General features: G+C 34.1%; 1 protein-coding gene across 1 annotated transcript; it reads left to right on the forward strand.

Annotated features, from left to right (window-relative positions):
• Nucleotides 1-1,205: 1,205 nt before the first annotated feature.
• LOC129230721 (stomatin-like) lies at nt 1,206-24,916 on the forward strand (the record flags this gene model as incomplete). The annotated part of the gene is given in 7 exon segments (XM_054865141.1): nt 1,206-1,309; nt 3,788-3,860; nt 5,483-5,565; nt 14,326-14,529; nt 17,259-17,314; nt 20,628-20,706; nt 23,703-24,916. Coding segments are annotated over 7 exon segments (794 nt in total), but the record flags the coding sequence as incomplete, so codon positions are not given.

Below are 24,916 nucleotides of genomic sequence, written 5' to 3' on the forward strand. Positions count from 1 at the left end.
AAAAACATTTAAAAGCATGGATTACTCTTGGTTTTAGTAGTTAAATAGTCTCAAAATTGATGATTTTCAAAACAGGTCAAGTGTCAAGTGTCAACTGTGTGCAACGGGTCAATAACTCAGGGTCAATAGTCATATTTCGCATTATTTCATGATATTTAAATTTTTTCAAAACGAATTCAGATGCAAACTTTTCAAATAGTAAACATTCGCCTCTGTTCAATATTTTTTTTAAAGTGGTACAGAGGGGGCAGGGTCTGTTTGTTTTTAGCGAATTATTCGTTTTTCGACTTGACGGAAACAGAAAAAAACATATCGTTTGCTTTCCTATTCAATCTTTAATTTTAAATTTGTATATACCTTTTCTTTTCTTTAGTCGAAGGACTAGTTTACATTTTTATGAACATTGTTTAATAGCTTATTATATTCATTTCATGAATATTTTTATATTTTGATTAAACTTTTAGTTTAGTAGCTATTAACGGCCTAATTTATTTATTTAACGGATTTTCTGAACTTTAACGAGACATTTAATCTCGCTTTATCACTTGCTTGATTTAAAGATCAATTAAAATAAATTAATATGTGATGGTATCGCAAATAAGTAGTATCCGTGTAACTTCAAGGATTCTAGTCAAGTAGTAATCAATTCCTTGTGGCGGCTGCTTGCGTTCAGACATAAAACTGTTTCGCATGTCAAAAATAATTTCTTGTATAGTCAGGCTCTGGTGAGAAGATCTCCGCTCAGTTGAGGTTTGAACTATTCCTTTTCTTAAAATAGAGAAACGGAGTTGTTGATAACGGTTGCTAGCGGTTGTGCCAATCTAAGAATTTCTCCTTTTGCAAACCAAACGAAAATCTGCTCATCCAAGGCCAAAGGTGTTTCACCAGGGTATGAGTATATATAACCTCTAAACGCATGTGTTCCGGGGCGTGCATAGAAATTTTGAGACCCGTCACAAATGACTTTTACGGGTCCCCCTCCATATTGTTTACCCTACGTTCTTGCATATATTTCACCCTCATTTTAAAAATATCGGGCCCCCTTCAGGCTTGGACCAACAGATGTCCCTTCTCCCCCCCCCCCGTGCATGTGTTATACATTTTGAAATTTATTCGTCCAAGCTATGTTCCTCAATAATTGTTTGAAGATTTCCCTTTTTGCAAAAGAGAGTCTTCTATCTTTTCTTAAAAACTTATTTTTTCAGGGTCCGCGTCTGAAGAGTCTGGAATATGCGATGTTTTTCTCACTGGATTATCAATACTGTTCATCATAGTTACTTTCCCGATTTCTATTTTTATGTGCTTCAAAGTAAGTACTGCTGCTTTTAGTATTAAATTTGATTTTTAAGCGAATTCGTTGGTTCCAAATCTCTGTCGACCTAAGCAAAGAAAGCATCAATTTTGGAAATACAGTTTTTTTCTTATATCTAACTTGCAATGAAAACCATATTTATGCAGGATGTTAAAAATACAAATAAAAATATTTTCTTCAGAATTCTCTTACTAAAATACAGTGTCCCCAATGCCTAAATTAAATGTCGCCAATGACTTCATGCACGTTTACACTTTTCTTTTACAATGTATGATTCTCTGGTGTATATCTGGATTCAATTAGAGTGGTGGTCAGAATTATAAGGAGAGCAGAGAATTGCACACAAAAAAAAAAAAAAAAAATCTGAAATAATTCAGTGAAATTTTTACGCAATGCCTTTTTATGCTAAGAATCATTGTGGAATGCAAAACATTTAAAAATACAAAATATAAATGTTTTGCCGTAATTAATGAAAAAATGTCATTGTTAAAACTGGACAAAATTGTGAGGACAACGAGCGTTTTGCCCTAAAAAGCCCTTGTAATCAATAATATGCCCCTTTTTTTTCAATCTCTTTTATCAGTCTTAATGGCATGAAAGTTGAAAAATGTTCTTGGAAAATTTTATCCTGACTTTTTCGACGGAGAAAATAAGTTCTTGCTTGTTTCGATATTGAATACCATATTTTCATACTTAATGTGTAGAAAGCCTCACAAAGCTTCTATTAAACTTAGATCGAGTCTTTTGTCCGGCCAGTAAAATAATTAGCATCAAGACATGATTTGAAGTTTGAGAAACATGTAATTAGGCATTATCCTTCTGGAACAAGTTGTATACATTCGTAATTAATGGTGCTTTCGGCAAAAAAAAAAAAAAAAAATATTGCCAACTACATCAACATTACTCTCAGAATTCAATCTGCGCTTCACAAAAATATTGGAGTAGTTGCCATTGCGAAACTTCTTCAATCCATGACAGAGCCACCTCCAAATACACGTTTTGGGGGGAAAAAATCCTTCAAAGAGATCGTGCCAGGAGAAGTAAAAACCATCTAGTTCATCTTATTTATACTTTTTCTCATTTGAAAGGATTAAATTTAAATGGGATTTTTTTTTTTTTTTTAAAGATTTTACTTAATCGATGCATTAATATCTGTACTATTTTGTACTTATAATAAAGGCACATCCTCGCTACCAACTATGTACTTAGTTCTGTTTCTTTAATCATTGTCTATTCTTAGCTATTCCAAAAAACGTAATTGTTCCTTAGCAATTGTCAAGCAGTGTATGTCCGAGTTACTTCTCCCGAACGCCAGTAAACTGACCATCGAAGCAGGTATCGATAGTTTCGTAATTTTCCTCTCTTTATGTTTGGCTATTCAACATAATCCTCCGAAAATAAAAATGAGCAGAGATATCAATCAAAAACTATTAATTATGATACTTAGATTTCGACGAACCCCCCCCCCCCTTTTTTTTTTTTGAAGACTTTTCTCCATTCAAATTATTATTCAGTGCTTCATCTCAACTTTCTGTATCATTGCTTTTATTAAAATTTGTAGCGTGAAGAAAATCGTTGAGGAGAAAGATCTGTTGCCATTTTTTCTCTCTCTCTAATATGAACAAATAAAATTCTGTCTTTTGTTTTGAAGCTTTTCCTGTAATAGGAAGATTTAAAATGTTTCCTTTTTGGTTAGTTTTCCGTAATCTGCAGCAAAATTTTACTGATTTTTTTTTCGGTCTAAGCCGAGGTAAACCGTGCAAAACCGGGCGACGCAGCTAGTTTTTTTTTTTTTTTTTAATTTAAAATCGTCCTATTTGAACACTAAAATGCGACCGAGTCTATCTATCTGTCTAGATATCCCCGAGAACAGCAGATAATTAGGGGTTAAACCAGGTATTAAAATATTATGAAATCTACGAGAATCATGGACAGCCCATCGTAGTGCGTCTTTAAATGTTCAGATATAAATTCAAACGTCAATTCTTAGTAATGTTGAATCCACTCCAGAATTGTGCAGCAGTTTTCCGCTTTCCAATAGTTCCTGGTTTAAGCGAAATTGGGAAAAGCGGAGCAGTTGGCCGCTTACCTATAATGCTTGGTTTGAGCGAAAATAGATGCAGATTTTTAAAGCTTTCGGTAACTTAAGCCATCGCAGGCTGCAGGAAGGCTACCGAATCAGAAGTACACCGCCGAATGCGCTGTACTTCTGGTCGTATCGGAAGTCTAATCGGACTAACGTCAAAGGATCCGACTGTCGAAGGATCGGAAGTTCCGACGAGGTGTACACATACCCGGCGTAGGTGACTAGAACACATGATATTTATAATTAATAACATTTTTGAATTCACTCACTTACCAAATTAAAAATGCAATGTCTGTCCCATTTCATCAGGCTTTTGCGTTCTTGTACTGCTCGCATAAAAATGTTCTTTGTTCAGATCAAAAATACTGAGCTACTTTTATATCTTCCAGATTGTTCAAGAATATGAACGTGCTGTGGTATTTCGGTTAGGTCGTCTTTCGAAAGGCGGAGCCAGAGGACCTGGTAAGATTGCTGTTTGAGATTTCTCGTTTGATTGATTAACCGATGATGCGTTTTTTTAAACGAAATTAGGGATGCACCGATAAGCAAAATGGCTGGTTACAGATTACTAATTAATCGGCTATTGATAATCGGTCGATCAATCGACTTCGGCCGATTAATGATCATAATGATTATTTTTAATGCTACCAATTCCTCCGTAAATTTCTTTTTAGACTTTAGAAATAGTTAACAGTTTATTTCTGAGAGACAATTTTTGTTTTTCTCCTCCTTCCTAATTTTTCAAAAATAATTTCAAAATTTCATGCGCTTTCTTTCATCCAATTTTCATATTAATGTTAACAAAATCACATAATGTTAATTAGAGATGAAAATTTAAAATTAGGGCCAGCCTGTGGTCCGCAGGCAAATTTAGGAGCATTTTTTAGATTAAATTCATTTTTAAATTTTTAGTAATCCAAGATTTTATTCAATATAAAAAATTATTTGGTATTAGTTGCCGAGTGAAATGCTGTGTTCAAGTTTAGTAAATGTATAAAGATTATCTTAGCTTATTTGTGTAGTTTTTCGTCTGGTTCTTAATGGTATTAGATCCCTGTAACATTGACCAAAAGGATACATTGGGAGCGTTTTTCGGAAGTATGTAGTTTCCTTTTCACAAGTAGTGTTTGGAAGTAGTCTGATGTACATATTTGTTTTACGATTGCCATCCAAAAATTAAGTTCGCCAAGGCTGAAAAAAAAAAAAAAAAAAAAAAAAGGAAAGAAAAAAACCCTACTTATTTCTGATGCTGCGAGGCAGTAATAGTTTTGCTACTTCTTAGCATCAGAAGGACCGGAATTGTAACCTTTTAAGTTTTTGAAGTCCAATGTCTTAGAAGTCTTCCGCCAAGGCCTGAACCCATCTGCCTGCTCAGACAGGAGTTTGTTTAGGTGCAAGAACAGGTGGAAGTTGCAGGGAGCGAGATCTGAGCTATCGGGTGAATGAGCGATCAAACACTTAGGAATGAAACTGCTATAGTAGATTTTTTGTGGCATTGCCATAAGTAGGAGTACAGTTGTGATACACAAGCAACATTTCTCGGCGGCCAGAGTTCTGTATCACTGAACCATAAAAACGTATCTCACTGTATGGCAAGTGTAGGATTCTTGAGTTGAGAAATAGTTACACATTTTTTATACCTTTTTCAATAAATCCTTACAGGTTCAGTAATTATTTGTACTTTTTTAATGTGTCGTGAGATACTTTCCGAGTGATCTTTGTAGTATTGACGTCGACGTTTTCTGTGGAATTTGGTAAATTTCACCAGTAACGGTAATTTGAAGGCGTTTCAGAGTCCCCATTTAATATTATAGGCAGCCCTGAAAAAGCACAAAGATTTCCGTTGAGGGAGAAAGATAACATTTAATTAGAAGGTAGGAAAATAATTCTGTCTTTTAACCTCATACTTGTCGAGTTTTGCTGAGCACGCTTGTATTATGTCATGATATGGAATTGTTACCTCCAGTAAGCAGCCATTTTGTTTCGTGAGGTTTCAATTTCCCGAATTTAATCTGATAATATTTGGCATGAACTTTATCATTTTATTGTATTTTATTAAAATTTTGTTTTTTAAATATTTACAGGTTTGTTTTTCATTATACCGTGCACTGATAATTATTGCAAAGTGGATTTGAGAACGGTGTCTTTCAATGTACCCCCGCAAGAAGTAAGTATTTTTAAGGAAAAATAACCATTTATTGTATAGTACCAAAATGGGGGAAACAATAAAGCCACTTCCATTAAAAGAGTAATTCAATGTTGAGTACATTTTTTTTTACAAGAGTTTCTTTTCGACCTGAAACGCCTCTTTCGTTGACAACGTGTTCAAGATTATGTGTGACGAAAGTATTAGTTGCATTAATTTTCCGTTCGCCTGTCTTTCTTATTCTTTTTTTCATGAGTTATTTTTTATCAAAGAGAAATTTATTGCCAAAAACTTCCGTGAAGAATTTAATACACAGATTATGTTTGTAGAAAACGAAATAAATTCTCTAAAAAAGACCTTTTAAGTTTCGTGTTTACCCGAAAATAAAACCCGGTCTATATTTTGCTGCAAAAGATACGCTAGGGCGTAGTTTTAAGGGATGTCTTTTTTTCTATGTGCCAAAATTGATCTTTCTTTCTTTTTTTTTGTTCAAAAAGCACACTTATTCAAATTTAAGAAATGTGTTTGCTAAAGTTCAATGCATTTATCCGTTCGATTACCTTGACCGCCCATTAAAGTGACCAAGTCTGCGTTTTGAGGAATTCAGGTTGAGAAATTATGTGGAGAACCCCAGAGACTTGTTCATACCTCAATAATACATTTGGAAAGGAACCCATCCTCTCATTTTTGCGGTTATCATAAGTGAGGTTTGTTTTAAGAATAGGGCTAAAATTAGAAGCCTCCAAAAAAATCATGCTAGGGCTTATCTTTTAATAGGTTCTATTTTCGGAGAAACAAAGTAGAATTTTATATATATATATATATATATATATATATATATATATATATATATATATATATATATATATATATATATATATATATATATACGTTGAAGTTAAATTATGCTCCCAATGGTTGAGTTTTTTTTTTTTTTTTTACTTAACATTTTATCGCAATCCTAAATTTTGAGCAGTTATTATTTCAGTCCTGCGAGATCGGCGGGACTGACGCAATTCAGTGTCCTGAACGTTTTGTTACTGTGTAGATAGCGAGCAGATGCGACGTTTCGATAGAAAGATAACATTAAAGAAAAGAAAAGTGAACGTGAGTTATATTTTGTGTACCACACGTCATTTTACCAAAATTTTTATTTCTGTGTTGATTTTTGTAACTTTGTTGCAGCTTCCTAACAGTACACGACGGAAGAACTTCATTCCGAGCACCAAAAACATATCTAAAAAAACCACTTGAGGATGGGCGATGTTCTTTTCTTCCACCGTTGCGTATCAAACTTGGTTTTTGAAAATATTTATAGATCTGAATAGAAAAGCTTGCATCTCAGGAACAAATTCAAAAACTAAATTTAAGCAAAAGTTAAAGAAGGGCCATTAGTACTATCTCTTGCCCCAAGACAGAGGAGAGATTTCCCTACTATTTGCATTGGTTATCTCCAAATTTTTGATTTTGCCACTTACACCCCTTTGCTTCTCACTGCCTCATATGAGAAATACATCTCTTTTAAGAGCTGTACGAGATGAACCATTTTTTCGTGATACTCGTATATGAACCAATGATATTTTCTCTGTAAGAAATTTTATAGTTTCATTTAAAGGGCAAAGAAAATTCAAATTTGTTGTACAGTGATACCAATCACTTTAGAGATTTTATGAATTCCATTTCTAATTAATAAATTTGTTTAATGTTTTTATGATTTTTCTTATTACAACGGAGGAAGTTTAAGCGTCAATTCTAAGAAGGTTCTTCTGCCTTTATATAGGAGTTTAGTAAGACCCCATTTGGAGTATGCTGTGTAGTTTTGGTCACCTCATGTTAGGAAAGGTATTTGTGCATTGGAAAGAGTTCAAAGAAGGGTAACTATACTAGTAAGGGGACTTTCAGATTTAGATTATGATACTACCATTATGAAAATGGTCTATAGAATTCTATAAAAAATCTTTAGAAATACCTGTATAGAGTCTTATAAAATTATGGCCCAATTTTCTATAGGTCGTTTTCTATAGAATTCTATAGTGAAAAATTCCATAGGATTCTATAAAATTAGTTCTATAAAATTCTATATACTTCTTATAGAATTCTATAGAGTTATTTTTATAGAATCCTATAGAAATGTCCTATAGAAAATTGGGCCATAATTCTATAAAACTCTATACGAGTATTTCTAATAGAGCCTCTATAGATCTTCTTGTAGAAATTCTATTGATCTTTTTATAGAGCCTCTATAGATCTTCCTATACAGCCTCTAGATAATATTAAGAGCCTCATAAAACACAATGACAATGCTTTACATAATTAATATACGTTTGACAAAACCAAATTATGCCTAAAAATATTAGGTGCAGCAATTTATTACAACGATTACACATTATTGTTAGATAAAGACACTTAATAAAACTGGACAGTGGTACCATTTGGGAGTGCTAATAAAATATTAAAACCCCTATCAGTATAAAAAACAATGTTAATACGTCCAAACTTTCTTTCATTGTTACTTACATATAAATTAATAATGCAAAAATCACTAGTAAATTAATGTCATTACTCAGTCATGAGCTATATTTATTTAGTAAAATCAAATGCTATTTTCGATGCATAATAACTACTATTCATTATTTTTTTTCATTTCCAATTGACTTAATATAACAATAAAAATATAAATATATCAAAACAACACAAAAATAATACATACTTTCTAACGAATTCGGCAAGGTTCGGCCATTTTCAGCGCAACCATTTGACGATCGCACGTGCAAAATGGACGATTCCGTTCGGGGCAGAAACTGGCGCATGCGCAAAGAGATTGAGAGAAATATTACTGGCAATATAGTGCCTAGAAAGAATAGTGTGCCGATCGGCGCTTTTTCCCCTTCGATTCTTGAGGACAAAATGTATGAAAACCGCTAGAGGGCAGTGCGGTCGAGGTGTACGTTCAATTTCGCGGTGTTTACATTAGTAGACGCGGGATTTTGTTACAATTTAGTTCCGCGTTTCTCTTTTCTACCTTTATTTCGTGAATATTTCATGAAACAGCGTTTAAGACTTTTAATGGAGGCATCAAAGTTTAATATTAGAAGAAGTAAAGCTTCATCTTGTTTCGTACCAGGGTGCAAAAGTGGATACAAAACATGCAAAGAAAAAGTTTCGCTTTTTAAAGCTCCAGCAGATGAAGAAAAACTAAAGAAGTGGAACTCGTTAATTCCCAGGTTAGATAAAGTTTTTGATAAATATTGCTCAATTTGTGCTCTGCATTTCGAAAAACATTTTATTGAAACGCATAATGAGCATATTATAAATGGTGAGGAAGTTTTGATTCCCGGGGGAAAACTTTTTTTAAAAGACGAGGCAATTACGACAATTTTCCCAAATCTGCCAACATACTTTACTAAAAAAATACCAAAGCAAAGGTCCATCAGGAATTATGCAGTTAAGAAAAATGTTCCCTGTTTGAAAAAAATAAAACTTGATCTTTCCGCAGATGAAACTGAAATAACCACATATAAAACTATTATAGATGAAATTGTTCATATTAATTTGCCTAACGAATATTGGGTTTGTATGAAATTTAAAAAATCTCCAAATATTGTAGTTTTTGTATATAATGAAAATTATGTGGAAAATAATATTGACGATAAAAAAGATCATTATTGAAGTAGAAGAAAATTTACAAATCAATGCTACTATTTTGGTCAAAGGTGTAAAAGTAGATTATCCTGTTCTTCGACTCAGACTGAGAAGCCCTGATAATTTTAATTAGCTTCAAGAATTTAGAAGCAGTTTTATTTTGTAACTAGCGGTACCCGCACGACTTTGTCCGAAGGAGAAAATTAAAAGGTCATTTGATTAGCCTGTATATTTACAAATAATGGATGATGAATTTCTCGTCAATTGGCTATGTTCATTCGCTCTTCCCATGTTACGATTCCACGTCAGGATAATTTCGTAATTTACTCGTCCATCTTATGATAATTCTGCTTCGGAAACTGTTTTTAAAATTTAAAAATAAAAAAAGAACAAAATCGAATTTTTGAAAATTCGCTTCGAGGTGCACACCCCCATGCTACAAACTAACTTTGTACTAAATTTCATGAAAATCGGCCGAACGGTATAGGCGCTGTGCTCGTCACAGGGATCCAGACATAATTCCGGACAGAAATCCAGACAGAGAGACTCGGCTTTATTATTAGTAGAGAAATAAGAGACGCGCTGTTATTGAATACTTAGGGGCCATTCATTAATTACGTAAGGATGATTTTGGCAATTTTTGACCCTCCCTCCCCCATGTAAGGGTACGTAAGAATTCCCCCCCCCCCCATTCTTATGTAAGATTCGATTTCGTTTTTCAAAATGATAAAATAACAAATCTTGAATCGTTACATCACTGGAATCGTTATTGAATTCACATTATTAAATTAAACCTTTTGCGTAAAGAAATAGTTACTGAAAAGAATCTAAACTGAATGTTTTTCCGACTTTTTTTTTTTTATGTAATATTAATTACAAATAAAACATGCCGTACGCAATGCGACTCCTTTATTATATTTTACACTATAAATTCTTTGTAAAACAAATAAAAAAACATCTTATCCTAACACGTTTCTTACCTTCCAGACGCAAATGGAACATAATCTCTGCTAAATATCACTTGACCGCGCAATGTCTAATGTGAAATATCGACTTGGAAAATATTATGTAAGAATGAGTTTGACCCTCCCCCCAAGTAAGGGTACGTAGAGGCTTTTCCAACCCCCCTCCCCCTTGGGACCCTTACGTATTTAATGAATGGGCCCTTATAGTCTACTATTTTCATTGAAGTAAGGTAGTTTTATAATAAGGTAATAAGGTAATTTTATATGCTTCAAAAAATAAACGAACACCCATGTAACAATTAGCACTTATTACAGAATTTGTCTTTTGCGCAGAAATAAGTTTAATCCGAAAAACGGGGTTTTTAAACTGCGAAATCAGCATGCAATCGCTGATTTAAAACGAGTCTGATTGAGGAGCATAACGTACTACTCGAGTGCAGCGCCACCTGGATTTTCCTCAGATCTGACCTCACTTTTTCCCCGCCGATCGGCACACTACTCTTTCTAGGCACTATACTGGCAAGCTCTCGCGACAAAATACGGAGATTGCATCTTGGAATTTTGATTATTTTATTTACTAAACAATGACAAAAAGTTATACAATTTCTCACAAACTTAGAATTAATTTCAATGTTTAGAAGTTTTATTATTACTATAAAATAACTTAAACATTGTAAATAATTTTTATCTTTTATGAATATATTATTTTATTATTTAATTAAGTTTGATTTTTTTTCTTCGAACTGTGACAAAATGCAACAGTATTATTATTAAAGACCATACTACAATCCGCCATTAAAATAAAAAAATAGGACCTTAACAAGTAATTAAATGTTAAAATAATTATTCTTAAACTAAAATAGATCAATTAGAATTAAACTATTTCATTTTAGGGATTAAACTTCCTAATTAATTAGGGCTTTTTAGCCTTTCCAAACTAGAAGTATTATATAAACACTAATGAAAACTATAATTGTAAACAAAATGAACGAATTCTCAACTTTTTACAAAATTCTACAGTAAGGGAAGTTTTCTGATCAAATTCTATAGAATTTTACAGAATTTATTATCTATAGAAACCTTATTCTCAAATTCTATAACAATTTCTATGGAACTTTATAGAATAAATTATCTATAGAAACACTTCATTCTCAAGTTATAGGGTCTGGTGGGGGAAAGTGGTCAATGGGGTAAAGTGGTCATAATTCAAATAAATGGCTATACCTTGGAAATAAATGTTCGAATGAATGTGAAAATTTTATTTTGGGGTAGTGCAGTTAGAAACTACATTTTTATTACAAAATTTTACGACTGGCAAAATTTTATTTTGTAAAAAAAATATTTTGTGTGATTGTGAAATTTTTAAAAATCTAAACACCTTTTTTAACTTTCTTGAGAAATTTTGTTTGTTAGAATTATGAACAGTTTGACTGCACAGGAAGCTTTCTACATGTCTCATGAACTCTTACTCATTAGCAGTTAGCTGAATCTAATTTGAATAATTTTTTAGAACAATTCAAGTAAGATGGGGTAAAGTGGTCATAATATTAGGCTTAACGAATATTGTTCTTCTAAAGTCACTTAATCTTTAAGTATAAGGCAGATATAAATTAAATAATTATTTCACTCAATATGTATTGCTTTTACAGTAAACAGGGTTAGATATATGAGCATATGCGCATGCATACGCATGTACTCGTGTAGGCACGTATATATACGTATTCACATAAATGCAACGATAAACACGTATTTGGGTATCTCGTTGTATTTTTTATCTATACAGATATACATTCGACTATACACGTATATACCCGCTTATACTCGTACATATACGAATTATTTCACTCAATATGTATTGCTTTTACAGTAAACAGGGTTAGATATATGAGCATATGCGCATGCATACGCATGTACTCGTGTAGGCACGTATATATACGTATTCACATAAATGCAACGATAAACACGTATTTGGGTATCTCGTTGTATTTTTTATCTATACAGATATACATTCGACTATACACGTATATACCCGCTTATACTCGTACATATACGAACACTTATATACTCAGGTAGACATGGCGTACATACGCGTACGTATTCGAGCAGACACTTACATACTAGCATATGACATACATGTATGGAGGGTGAGTTTAAACTCTTAGGCAAATTTTTAAAAAGTGTTAGAGAGGAGGATAAGAAGCAAGAATCATAAGAAACATATGGTCACAAACTCAACGCTAACGCGCTACATGCACGCAAACCCAGAAACTAATGGATGTAAAACATGTCACAAATTTATTACAAAAAGACAATTTTACACAACGACTAAGGAAAGTTTTAAAGTGATTGATGAAATTTGCGGCCGTCATCTCTAATATATGCGTCGCAATCACTGAGAAGTTGCTGCGCCTTTGTTGCGATGCGTGTATTAGAGCTACTACAGGCCTTACTTTTTAATAACTGCTCTAAATATTTCTTAAAAACTAAAATGTCGGGTAAAATTATTTTAGTGCAACAAATTTGTGACCTGTTTTCATTCCATCAATTTGTGTGCATGTAGCGCGTCAACGACCATAAGTTCCTTATGATGCTTTGCTTCTTATCCTCCCCTTTCACAACACTTAGATTTTGCCCAAGATTTCGGATTAACTCTGTAAGCATACATGTATATTAGCGGACATACTCGTAGATATAAGTGGATACATGTACTGATGTTTACACGTAAATTTACGTATATACGTCCAACAGGTATAGAATCGTGTTTACACATAAACATACGTATATACTCTTGCTTCCATATGTATACACATGAGTAGAGACGTACCAAACAAGCACTGGATATATCCTCGAATTAACTCGTGTATACTCGTATTTGTATGTATGTATCTACACTTTTATATGCGTATATGAGTCGACTATACACGTATATACTCAGAAACTCAGGTATGCAAGTATATACTCGAGATGCAAGTGCAAACATGCAAATGTTGATAGTTAATACGCGTATATACTCGCATATACACGTGACTCGTACATACTCGTGTAGACACGTATACACTCCTGTAGGCAATCATGTATACATGCTTATATACTCGTGTATACACGTACTTAAGTCGACACGTGCACGCATGTATCTGATGTATACATGTATCAATTCATATATGAACACGTTTACTCCTGTTTACACGACACGAATATACTCGTGCATACCCGCATATACTCGCACATATACTTGTAACTATTAAAAATAACCAAAATATACAAATATTAGGGTTATTTGTAACAGTTTTGCTGGTATTTTTAACTATGACCACTTTCCCCCATGCTATGACCACTTTCCCCCACCCCATGGGGTAAAGTGGTCATAAATACAAAGGGAAATGAAAGTGTTATAAAACTACTTAAATCAGCATTTTTTTTCCTGAAATTCAATGTACCGTGTTCTTTAATAATGCAATGTAAAGTAATAACAAAAAAAGTCGAAGTGTTTAAAGAATTTATTGTATTTATTATCCACCTAAGTTGAAAACCTATGATTTTATGACCATTTTACCCCACCAGACCTTATACAAATAATTTCTATAGGAGCTTTCTTATAGACTTCTATATAATTTTCTATAGAATTCTATTAAGCTGTATCAACCATTTTCGTAAGGGAGACTTAAAAGGCTTAATATGTAGAGCCTGGAGCTAAGGAGGATCAGAGAGGATTTGATTCAGTTGTTTAAATTTATCAAAATGAATGACGTTAATGGATTAAATTTTTGCCCTGAAAGCAGGACGAGGGGTCATTGTTTTAAGCTATTCAAATCTCAGGCTAACCTGAAAATAAGGAAAAAGTACTACTTTAGTAGGGTCGTGGGCACTTGGAACAGCTAAACGGAAGAGGTGGTAATGAGCAAGGGGATTGATAGCTTTAAGGGGCCATTGATCTTCATTGAGGACTAATAAATTGACTAGGACCAGTCTATCTGGGCCAAGAGCCTGTTACTGGTCGTCACATTTGTATTTGTATAAGTTTAAACTTGCTGCACAGTATACTACATTTGATTGCGGACATTCCCATCTAAATTATTTTATTTTTCATGGAATAAACGGAGGAAGTTTAAACTTAAAACGCAGTATATTTCTTATATCTTTGAAGACATTCTTTTTGAAACCTTCTTAATTTCAGGTGCTCAGCAAAGATTCCGTAACCGTGTCTGTGGATGCGGTGGTGTATTATCGCATCAGTAACGCTACCATTGCCGTGTCCAATGTGGTGAACTATGATTCGTCTACGCAGCTCCTGGCTGCAACCACCTTGAGGACTGTTCTGGGCACTAAGAGCTTATCTGAAATTTTATCTGAAAGGGAACATATCAGCCATGTTATGCAGGTGAGTGGCATGGAAGTTCATTCGTTAAGAGAATCAAAACATTCTTCCTCTGGGCAACCAAATCAAACTGATAGAACAAAATGTGCGCGTGTGTGTGTTACCTTTACTAAAGCAGCTACTGTCTGACCACGGATTGTATGGAAAGACAAACATCCGTTTTACAGCCGGAAATGGACGAACCTATTATTTTTTAGCAATGCCAGCTTTTGCAGAAGCAGAGTCTCATTCAAATGAGCGGAATACGCTCATCAAGTTTTTACTTTTCCCCCTTATTCACATAGATTCGTCTTATCTGGGCATTTGAAAATTCCACGCAATCCGTGGTTGGACAGTATATAGATAGGCCGACGCATCAGCTTAACTTTAGCCATTTTGGATCGGAATTTTCATTGTTGCGAAACTTGGGTTGCCACAGCAAAGTTTCATGTTTCGCCAAATTTGCCGCAAATAATATTTTATTTAATAAGCAATTCACGTGCAGCTAATAATCGCTCGCAGTAAACAATCACCAAACGCGATAATTTGTTAGAAAAGACAACTACTCAAACATGCGCTCCGATCCAAAATGGCTAATAAGCTGATGCGCCGGCTCGTATATATAAAGGCCTTAACCTTTACAAATCTGGCTTACGTCAGATGTTTGTCAAATTTGGCAGAAGTCCATTGATGCTCAGTAATTTACAAATGGGGTGCTCATGCCCTAATAGGGAAGAAAACCACCCATAAGGGGTTTTCTCTCAAACAAATCATCGTTTGCATCGGATATTTGGTTAATTTGGCGCAGAGGTCCACTATTGCTCATGAATTTACAAAGGGGGGGGGGGGGGGGCGGGGGGTTCGGCCCCTATGGTGAGTTTCCACCAGAAAAACCTTGAAATGGAATGAGTATGCCTATTAATAACTGATTGAATTTTTAGAATTAAAAAAAATCCAAAGAGGTCGAAATATAAATTTTGAGTCATAAAATAACTCTTTTCTACACGTTGAAGGAAATTTTGCATTATTTAGTTACTAATAACATATACAATGTTATTTAATGAGTTTTTAACTTGTAGACGGTAGCTTTTATGTTGATCGAAAATAAAAAGTGAGGTTCTTTTTTCCATTTTGCTGCTTGTTGATTTTGTTTATACATTCTTGAGATTGGCTATTTCTAGTTATTCTGCAAAGGAAAAATACTGCTTGGACAGGATCATAAACCACTGATAGATTAAAATGTAATTTTTTTAAAGCAGTTTCCTATATGTAACCAAGAAAATAAAGACTTTTTATCACTTTAAGGTTCACCAGTGGTTCCAAAAGAATGATTTTTGGTTATTAGTGCTCGTCAAGCCTAGTTAACCGATTGCCTTATTCGAACGCAGCCATTAGCTGCATCAAATTTCTTCAAAAGAGAAAAGTAATGCTAAGTAAATGTTTCATAATATGTAAACAAAAAAGTCATTTACTAGACAAATTAAATAGTTTTACTCACATCTGTATTTCTTGTATTTGAATAAAAATTTGAACTATATCTAGTGTGTCCGCAAATTCTTTGACACATTTTAAAAATTCATAGAAAGTCAACGAATTGTTGTATGACTATGTGGTTTTTCGCCATAATACTTCTCAAGCTTGGGAACTTTTTATGACGTCGTAAAAAAAAAAAAAAAAAAAAAAAAAAAAAAAAAAAAAAAAAACAGAAAATGTTTAAAGTTAACCGTCACAGCCAGCATGGGGTGTAGAACGGTTTGTGCTACTTGGGTTATTCGTTCCTACAGAAGTTGACCGAAATGAACGAAAATTCCTCATGTAAATAATAGTCGATGATCGAGTAATCCGCGTGTTTCAACAGTGAAACTCGCTCCACGGCATGATAATTTGATAATATGTTTTGGTAATGGTTTTACATGCAGGGAAAAGCTTTATCGTGACAAGGCTGACATGGATCCGGTAAATTAAGTTTTACTGGTAAGACTTTCATTTTAGGAAAACGAAGAGATCTAAACAATTAACACTATCTACTGGAGTTTAGGTTAATTCACTGATATTAAGGTACAAATTTCAACTATCAAAATATCACCAAACAGGCAATGGCTTCGTTCAAATGTAGAAACAATTTTCACCCATCATACCATGACGGGCGATTTTCTGGTAAATAAATGAATGAAATAATAAAAAAATTGTAAACCTGCGAAATATTTTCGTGGGCATGGGATGAACTTTATTACCTGTTAGAAAATGAAAGATAAACAGTTTTACTGACAACATTTCTTGCATTCAAATAAAAAATGAAAAAATGATTTGAAATATTACTTTCACAAGAAAAAAAAAACATTTGATGAAAAATAGATGAGCTTATGTATTTTAGGGGTTCATTCAACTCGTTTTTTCTGGATTCGATCGAATTTAAATACCAGTAGCGTAGCGACGTCAAGTTTTCTTTCTTGGGGGGGGGGGGGGGGGAATTCCTGGCTTGCGCGGATTTAGTAGATGCAATTGGTCCATTCGATTCGACCGAATTTTGTAAGAGTTGAATAGGTCTCTTCATAGCTCTTGACATTCATGCTGTGTTTTGAAATAGAATCAATATCAAACAGAAGCGTCAAGTGTGGTTTTTATAACAAGATAACCATATTCACTGTCTTAGAAATAAAGCTATGCATTGAAATTTATTGAATAAACTGATTCATTTATTTTTGCTATAAAAAAAAGTCTTGTAATAAAACACTCAATTTTTGTTTTTACAGGCTAGTCTTGATGAAGCAACAGCACCTTGGGGCGTGAAAGTCGAAAGAGTGGAAATGTAAGTCATTTATGGAGGAAACTAGGAAGACTTGACCCAATTTTTGGTTTTTCATTTCCCCCCTTTTTTGTGGTATGCTTAGAACGAAATAAAAAATATACATAGTTTGCCCTTACTATTGGACCACGGGTTGTATGTAATTCGGCAATATGCCAAGTAAAGACGATTCCATCTGAATGAATCTAGCAGGGAGGAAGGGAAAACAACGATGGGATTTTCATGCACGCGTTTTATAATGTCACTAGTGCCTTAGTCATTTATTGCATTCTCAAAAATAAAATAAGAGGAAACAAAAGTAGTTACCGTGGAAACAACAAAAAGAAAAAAATATTTTCATTTCGTTCAGGAACGTAAAAGCAAAGTGGTAAGTTCAAAACTTTGTTGTGAATAAATAAATCAATTAATATTTGCCGTGAAAATATGGATCGAATATACTTTAGATTTAAAAAAGCAAATTTTCATTTGTACAAAACTAAGACTGAATAATAGAGAGGCAAAAGTGCTCATCTGAAACAAACCAACTAACATCCCTATAAACTAATAGATACGTTCATTTCCGCCTATAAACCGGATATTAGCCTTTCCATGTAATCGATGGTCAAACAGTATGCCCATTATTATGGCTAAAAATAATGGCATAATTCCAAGTAGAAATGGTACAAAAAATTACATTCATCATGTCTGCAAATGGGTCAAGTGTCTCGATAGCTAGGGAGACCAGATCCGCCTCATCATGAATGTAAGTAGCATCATAGATATTGAAATCAGAAACACAGGTTTTATGAGCTTTTTTGTTTTTTGTTTAAATAAGTGATATTGTCTGTTCTCGAACTCCGCGACTAGCAGCTACGAACGGTTCCATTTGAAAAGGGGGTGATGGTTTAAAGGAAGCGCACTTCCCGATACATTCAGCTTTTGCTTGCTCGTTACTTCCTTCTTGCTATCACCCCTGTTTTGATAAAATCAGAAGAGACCTGACGCATGCGCAAATTCGAGTAAGGTTTCGCGTTAAAAGATCGGACAGTACTTGAAGTGAATATACAAAATTTTCACACTTTAGATGAAGTGTTATATGTATATCTTTTTTAAATTAATCTTACTCCATATCAGTAGGAAGCTTCATAGATATTGAAATCAAAAACGCAGGTTTGATGGTGTTTTTTTTTAAATGAGTGATACTTGAAGAGAATAGACAAAATTTTTACTCTTTAGGTGAAGTGTTACACATAACTTTTTTTTAATTTTATTTTTATTAATCTTACTCCATATCAGCAGGAGAGCAGAAGTCGAATTCAAAACTTTATTACATCAGAATTAAGCAACATTTCCATAATTTTACTTAGTAACAACTCATTTGGCTCAAAGATTATTAGTATTTTAGTCATTTGTCAAATAAAAACAATTTTTCAGACCAAAATATTATATTTAATAGTTATTCATTAAAAAATAGGCTTTCATATTTACAATATTACAGCTATTGCATGATAAAATCAAATCATTAGGCCTAAATGACAGTATTTTATCTATTCAAAAATAAAATTTCTTCGAAAAAAACAAACAAATTAAACAAAAATATCAAATTAGTCTTTGGGTCAAATCTCCCTACTTGGTTCAAAGCTCCCTAGTCAGCTTTCTTTTGTTTACCTTAAATTTTTAGCAACTTAGATTTAAGTTACATTAAACTACTCTATATCAAATAGATCGTTGGAAAAGTGACTAAAGCATGCATTCTTTTAAAACTCATTTCCCTCCAAATTGGAGGTTAAAATCTTAATAAAAATTCCAAAACCTTCAAACTTTACTTTTAAGGCGAAGTATCATTTAACACTGAATTTCTTGAAAACCACTGAAAATTTTGAAATGGCTTGCCCTGCAAAATACTGTTGTGTAACTGATCAACCAATAATATGACTAAAACTTTCCCTAAATATCCTTTTCATGGGAAAAATCATCATTGGTCAAGTCTCCCTATGGATTAAACCTCCGTAGTTTCCCCTATTTCATGCTTTATTTCTCCCTAACTCTTTTTTATTTTTTATGAATTGACATACAACTTGAATTCAAATTATTGGTTTGTAATGTTTTCTAAAATAAAAACTATTTAAAGGCAAAAAGGTGAAAAATACACGAAAGAAGAAGGCAGCATAGTTTTGTTTTTTCACAAGCTGGGAGAGTTTTGAAATTGAGAAGTTTAATTTTAATTCCAAAGTTTTATTTCCGATAATAGCTTAAAAATGCTATATCGGTATTACTTAATGAAACCTACCTACAATGTGGCATTGATGTGTTTAATTTTTCGTCTGCAGGTAACGTTTTTAGACCAAGTATTCAAGGTTAATGAAAAGCCTGGAAGAATGAACGAATAGCGTTTCATTCGATAATCATTCGCATCTAGTACTGTAGTTAGGGGGGGGGGAGGTGGACGCTGTCCCTTGAAATAGGTTAGTGCATTATTTTCACAATAAAGAATATTGTGAAAATAATTCAAGTGTAATGTAAATTGTGTCCAAACCACCTTTTCGTTTGTTAAGTTCATCAAATATATTTTTTCTTAACTCAACGCTGTATATATTCTGAAACTCTGTTGGTTTTGTACTAATTTTCGATTCATGAAAAAATTCAGAGAAAATTGATAAGGAAAAGAACAGGAGTTTTTACCGATTTTCCGACGAGACACCAAGAGCCTAAAGATGGAGAAGTTTGTTCGTCAGTTGCAGTGGCGTCATAAAGAAAGTGGGTTTGAGTAGAGCCGCTATATAGATAGGCCGACGCATCAGCTTAAATTTAGCCCTTTTGGATCGGATTTTCATTGTTGCGATGCTAGGGTTACCGCATCAAAGTTTCGACTTTCGCCAAATTAGCCAAAAATAATATTTTATTTAATGAATAATTCACGTGCCGCTAATAATTGCTTACAGTGAACAATCACCAACGCGATAACTCGCCAGAAAAGACAACCACTCAGCCACGCGCTCCGAACCAAAAAGGCTGATCTTAAGCTGATGCGCCGGCTCGTATATATAGGGGCCTTAGTTTTGAGGATATATCTCTCCCCGAAACCCGGGAAAAAAAACTTTTGTTCATAGAAAAGGTCTAAACCTAACTATATCCGCGTGCATTTTTTTTTTCTGACTACGCTACACCACTGATCAGTCGTATTAGTTTTATAAATTTTAATCCAACATAACTAATGTCTGCAGTTAACCCAACATACTTATGAACGCTGCAGCCCTTATAGCAAGAACTTTTTTCTTTTCTTTTTGAGCAATATTTATGATTTTTCAACATTGATGGTGATTTTTTCCTTTTACAGAAAGGACGTCAGACTGCCCCAGCAGATGCAGCGAGCCATGGCTGCTGAAGCCGAAGCTGCCCGGGAAGCTAGAGCTAAGGTAACCACAGCCACAAACAAGATTTTTACTAATTTTTCTCTTTAACTGTATCTTTTTAATTTCTCGTTTCTCTTAAATTTATTCCATTACCATGCCCAAACGGAGAAAGAGTGTCCGAAAATATTGCTCAGACACCAACAACTTTCTCAAAAAGTCTATAATGTTTAGTCAATTAACTATCAGTTTGACGTAAGCTGGGTAACGACATCGCCTATATTTTGGACAATAAAAGGTTAAGTTTCTTGAATCAAGCTTATAATATGATCATTATCCTTAATAAAAAAAACGGTAAATGAAGTACATGTATCGGTTTAATAACTGTATACAAATTTTTTACACAAGTTCAAGTATTTAGTTTTCTAGGAGAGAGCACCATCTTATACTGGAATTTCTTAAGGTTCTCAACTACCTGAAAACTAACAGCAGGAAAGAATGGCTAAGCAAAAACATTCTTTGTAATAAAAGTGTACTTTAGATATTAATTTAACTTTTTTCATAACTTTTTCTTTTCATAAATAGAGTCAAAGGCGGTGGATACCCTTTATCAATAGCCACAGCTCATCGGCAATTGAATTCTGAGAAATACCAGTGATGAACAAATATTAATAGCCGGATAAACAAAATGTGGAACAACTATCCCATTGTTCACCGGGTTAATTCTGTATCTTTGCTACTTAAACTTTATTTTTCCTCCTCGTTGCTTTTGTCACATGACTTTAAATCAGTTAGCTCACACCTTTCTACAATGCATCGAAAACGGGTTTCTTCAGACCCGAAATACGAGTCTGTGGCTGGCTGGATCGAAAATGTGTTCTTTCTTTCACTTTTCTTTATACTTTTCTACTTTTTAGTATGGGGATTTATTTATTTTCTATTTCAAATAGTTGTATGTCTTTAATTATGAAATTAAGACAGTAGTCATTGCAATGGTAATGTTTCCCATTGCAATAAAATAACTCGTTGGCTTGTACTCGGCATAGGAGTACGGTGTGGTAGAATAATGCGCAATGCATATTGATACACCAATACTACTTCAAAAACAATAACCAGTATTTGTACCGATATTCGAGTTTAATGTTTAATAGCCGTGAACTCGTTGTCCACTAGTTGACTAGCATTGAGAGTGGGTATATTTTCGATACGCTTGAGCAAAATATTGCTTCCACGAGAAAGCTTTGTACGCCGTGTTTCAGTGAAAAGTGAAAATTGGATGCACAAAACTGAGTAGTCGAAAAGTTATGGGTTCTATGAAAATCTTCCTAAATGTCCCCCAAACTGACATTAGACTCGTTTCCTAGTTTTATCATCTATCTGGGCTAAATATATGTCATTTGTCCTAAAGTTAGTTTTTCAAATGGATGTTTCGGTTTTCCACACGGTCATTCGTACATATGCAACTAAAAATGTCTCAAAAAAAAAAAAAAAAAAAAAAAAACGCCATCGTTCATTCGGAGGCGAGTAAAATGGAAATTTAGTTCGCAATATGAGTTCAAGAAAATCAAAATTACAATATTTCCTTTATGTTGCATTAGCAGGTCTGGCTCTAGTAGTTTTACCACACCAGGCGATTGACAAGTGCCGCCCTCTCTTATATTTTTCAAATCATCAAGTATACTCTCACATATTGCTGCACTTTGAGATGCAAAGAAAAAAAAACTAAGAGACAAAATTGAGTTTTTCTTTATTTTTCGCCTCTTTACATTTTGCCGTCATGAAATTTTTGCCGCCCCTAAAATCTGCCGCCCTAGGCAGTGGTACATGTCACCTACCCCAAGAGCCGGGCCTGTGTTGCAAAAAGAAATGTTTTTTTTTTTTAATTACGCCCACCAACATCCTCTCGGGCATAAGGCGCCTTGCAGTCCAATACAACAAAGATGCTGTAGCAGAGAGGGGAAGCTCCCTGAAGTCGACATCCTTCAGCACGTCGAGAAGAACGGGGCAATCAAAAAGATGCTCCCCTGTCATTTGCTTAGTCACATAGTGGGCACAGCGGGGAACTGGCCAGTCCGATTTTTAAAAGATGGGCTTGTAAGTAATCGTGACCAGTAATGAGACGAAAAGATGTAACCCCTTCAACTCTAGGGAGAAGGGAAAGTTGCAGTCTTGTTTGGTCTTCAAGAAGACACGCCCAAGATTTTCCGCTGGCAATGCAACGGAGAGATGAAATTCTTTTGAGCCTGATATTGCTCCCAAGATGTCGCTTGGCGTTTCGAAGAGGGATCGGGAGGTGAGGTGGATTTAATGTTGAAGCCTCTTTAGCCAACAAGTCAGCTTGCTCGTTGCCATGGATGCCGCAGTGGCTTGGTATCCATTGGAGCACAACGTCTTTACCGGTCTCAAGAAGTGAACTAATAATGAGTTTACATTCAAACTCAGTCTCCGTTGGGAAAAGGTTATAGTCTGTGATTGATTGTATTGCAGCTTGAGAGTCAACAAAAATAACAATTTTTTGGCAAGAAATCCCAGTGACAGCCCTAAGGGACATATAAATTGCAAAAACTTCACCGTCAAAATTATCTGACCAGGCACTAAGAGATTCCTTCAGGCTGAAAAATTTGGAAAAAGCGTCTGCACCAGCCCTACCAGTGGAGGCTGTGGCAGATCCATCGGTATAAACGTGAAGCCAATCTTGAAATGGATATTTTTCATGAATAGTAGCCAGGGCAGAATCCCTTAACTCAGCCTGTGAGGAAGACTGTTTTATAAAGAAATTTAAAAAGTATTCAAAAAAGAAGTTTTCGATTCCATAAATTCTGCTAAACTACGATCTCAAAAATATGCACAAATGCAATTATGCATGGCCTTCTCGGTTTACCGAAAGAAAGAAGCCTTGAAACTCGAACAACTTAAGAGATTTTTGGTGATGACTGTTATTTTTTTCTAAATTTTCAAACGGAGCGAATTTTCCAAGCCGATAACTATCCTTTTGTAAACTACTGATCTATTGATTAACGTATCATCCCACTTTGTTCTTAAATCTTTCGTGATACATCTAGGTGATTGCTGCAGAAGGCGAACAGAAAGCGTCCAGAGCCTTGAAAGAAGCTGCTGACGTCATTGCCGAGTCTTCTGGAGCCATGCAACTGCGCTACTTGCAGACGCTGACGACGATTGCTGCAGAGAAGAATTCCACCGTCGTATTCCCGCTGCCCATGGACATTCTCAGAGGAATGGGAATGAAGTCGACATGAGTACCCCCCCCCCCCTGTTGGAGACTAAATAATCTAAGGTTGGAGATGCCAGAAACTGTGATTGATATTTTTTAGAAATGTTCTGTTCTTTAGCATCACCGTAAATATTAACTGCGTAAACTTCGATGGAGTTGAGAAGATTATTCGAAGAAGATTGAAAACTACGACCAAGGGAATTGTTTCCCCCTCCATTAAACGCAAAAGCGCGTGATTAATGTTTTTCTAAAGACATATCGGTTGCTTCACTTAGCAAGACTGATAACTAAATTTCAATACAATCTGACCTTGTTAGGAGGAATTTGAAACATAAGATTTAAAAGCATTTGCTATTAAATTGATAACAGTTTTTACTTTTGATTGTTTTTAAACAGTAATAGGTCATTTAAAATGGTGAGAATTCTCGTTGAGTAGATTTAATATTTTTAATAATTAAAGCTAATGAATAGATCAAATCATCTCCAATCAGTTCATAAATAATTATTTCTTCCCGAAATAAATCTTTTACTGCATGAATAACTTACTCGTTTGACAAGAGCTCATTAATTTTTATTTATTTATTTATTTATTTATTTATTTGTAAAAGTTGCGTACGATCGGCTATTTTAGTTGATTAAATTTCTTGCCAGTGCGGTTTTTTATTTATTTATTTATTTATTTATTTTTTTTTTTTTTTTGTATTACAGAATTTCAGTGGCGCTATCTGTGAAAAGCTAACCAACAACAGTGGTAGATCACATGTTACATTAATACTTTTATGATAAAATTCTCACTGAATATAAGAAAAAACTTTTTATTTTTCATTTTATACGGCATTTGAATCATATTGAATATTGGGATTAATTTTTAAAAACTTATAATCATTTAAATATTTGTTCTTCCTAATAAGCTTCGGTTGCATTAGAAATGATAGTTTATATATATTTTTTAATCTTAAGTGCATATACGTACAGCATTCTTTTATTGCTTTTTTATTGTGAACATTTTGTGATTTTTATATAAAGTATATAGTTGGTCTCATA

Source organism: Uloborus diversus, chromosome 9 (assembly GCF_026930045.1).
Source record: "Uloborus diversus isolate 005 chromosome 9, Udiv.v.3.1, whole genome shotgun sequence".
NCBI lineage: Eukaryota > Metazoa > Arthropoda > Arachnida > Araneae > Uloboridae > Uloborus > Uloborus diversus.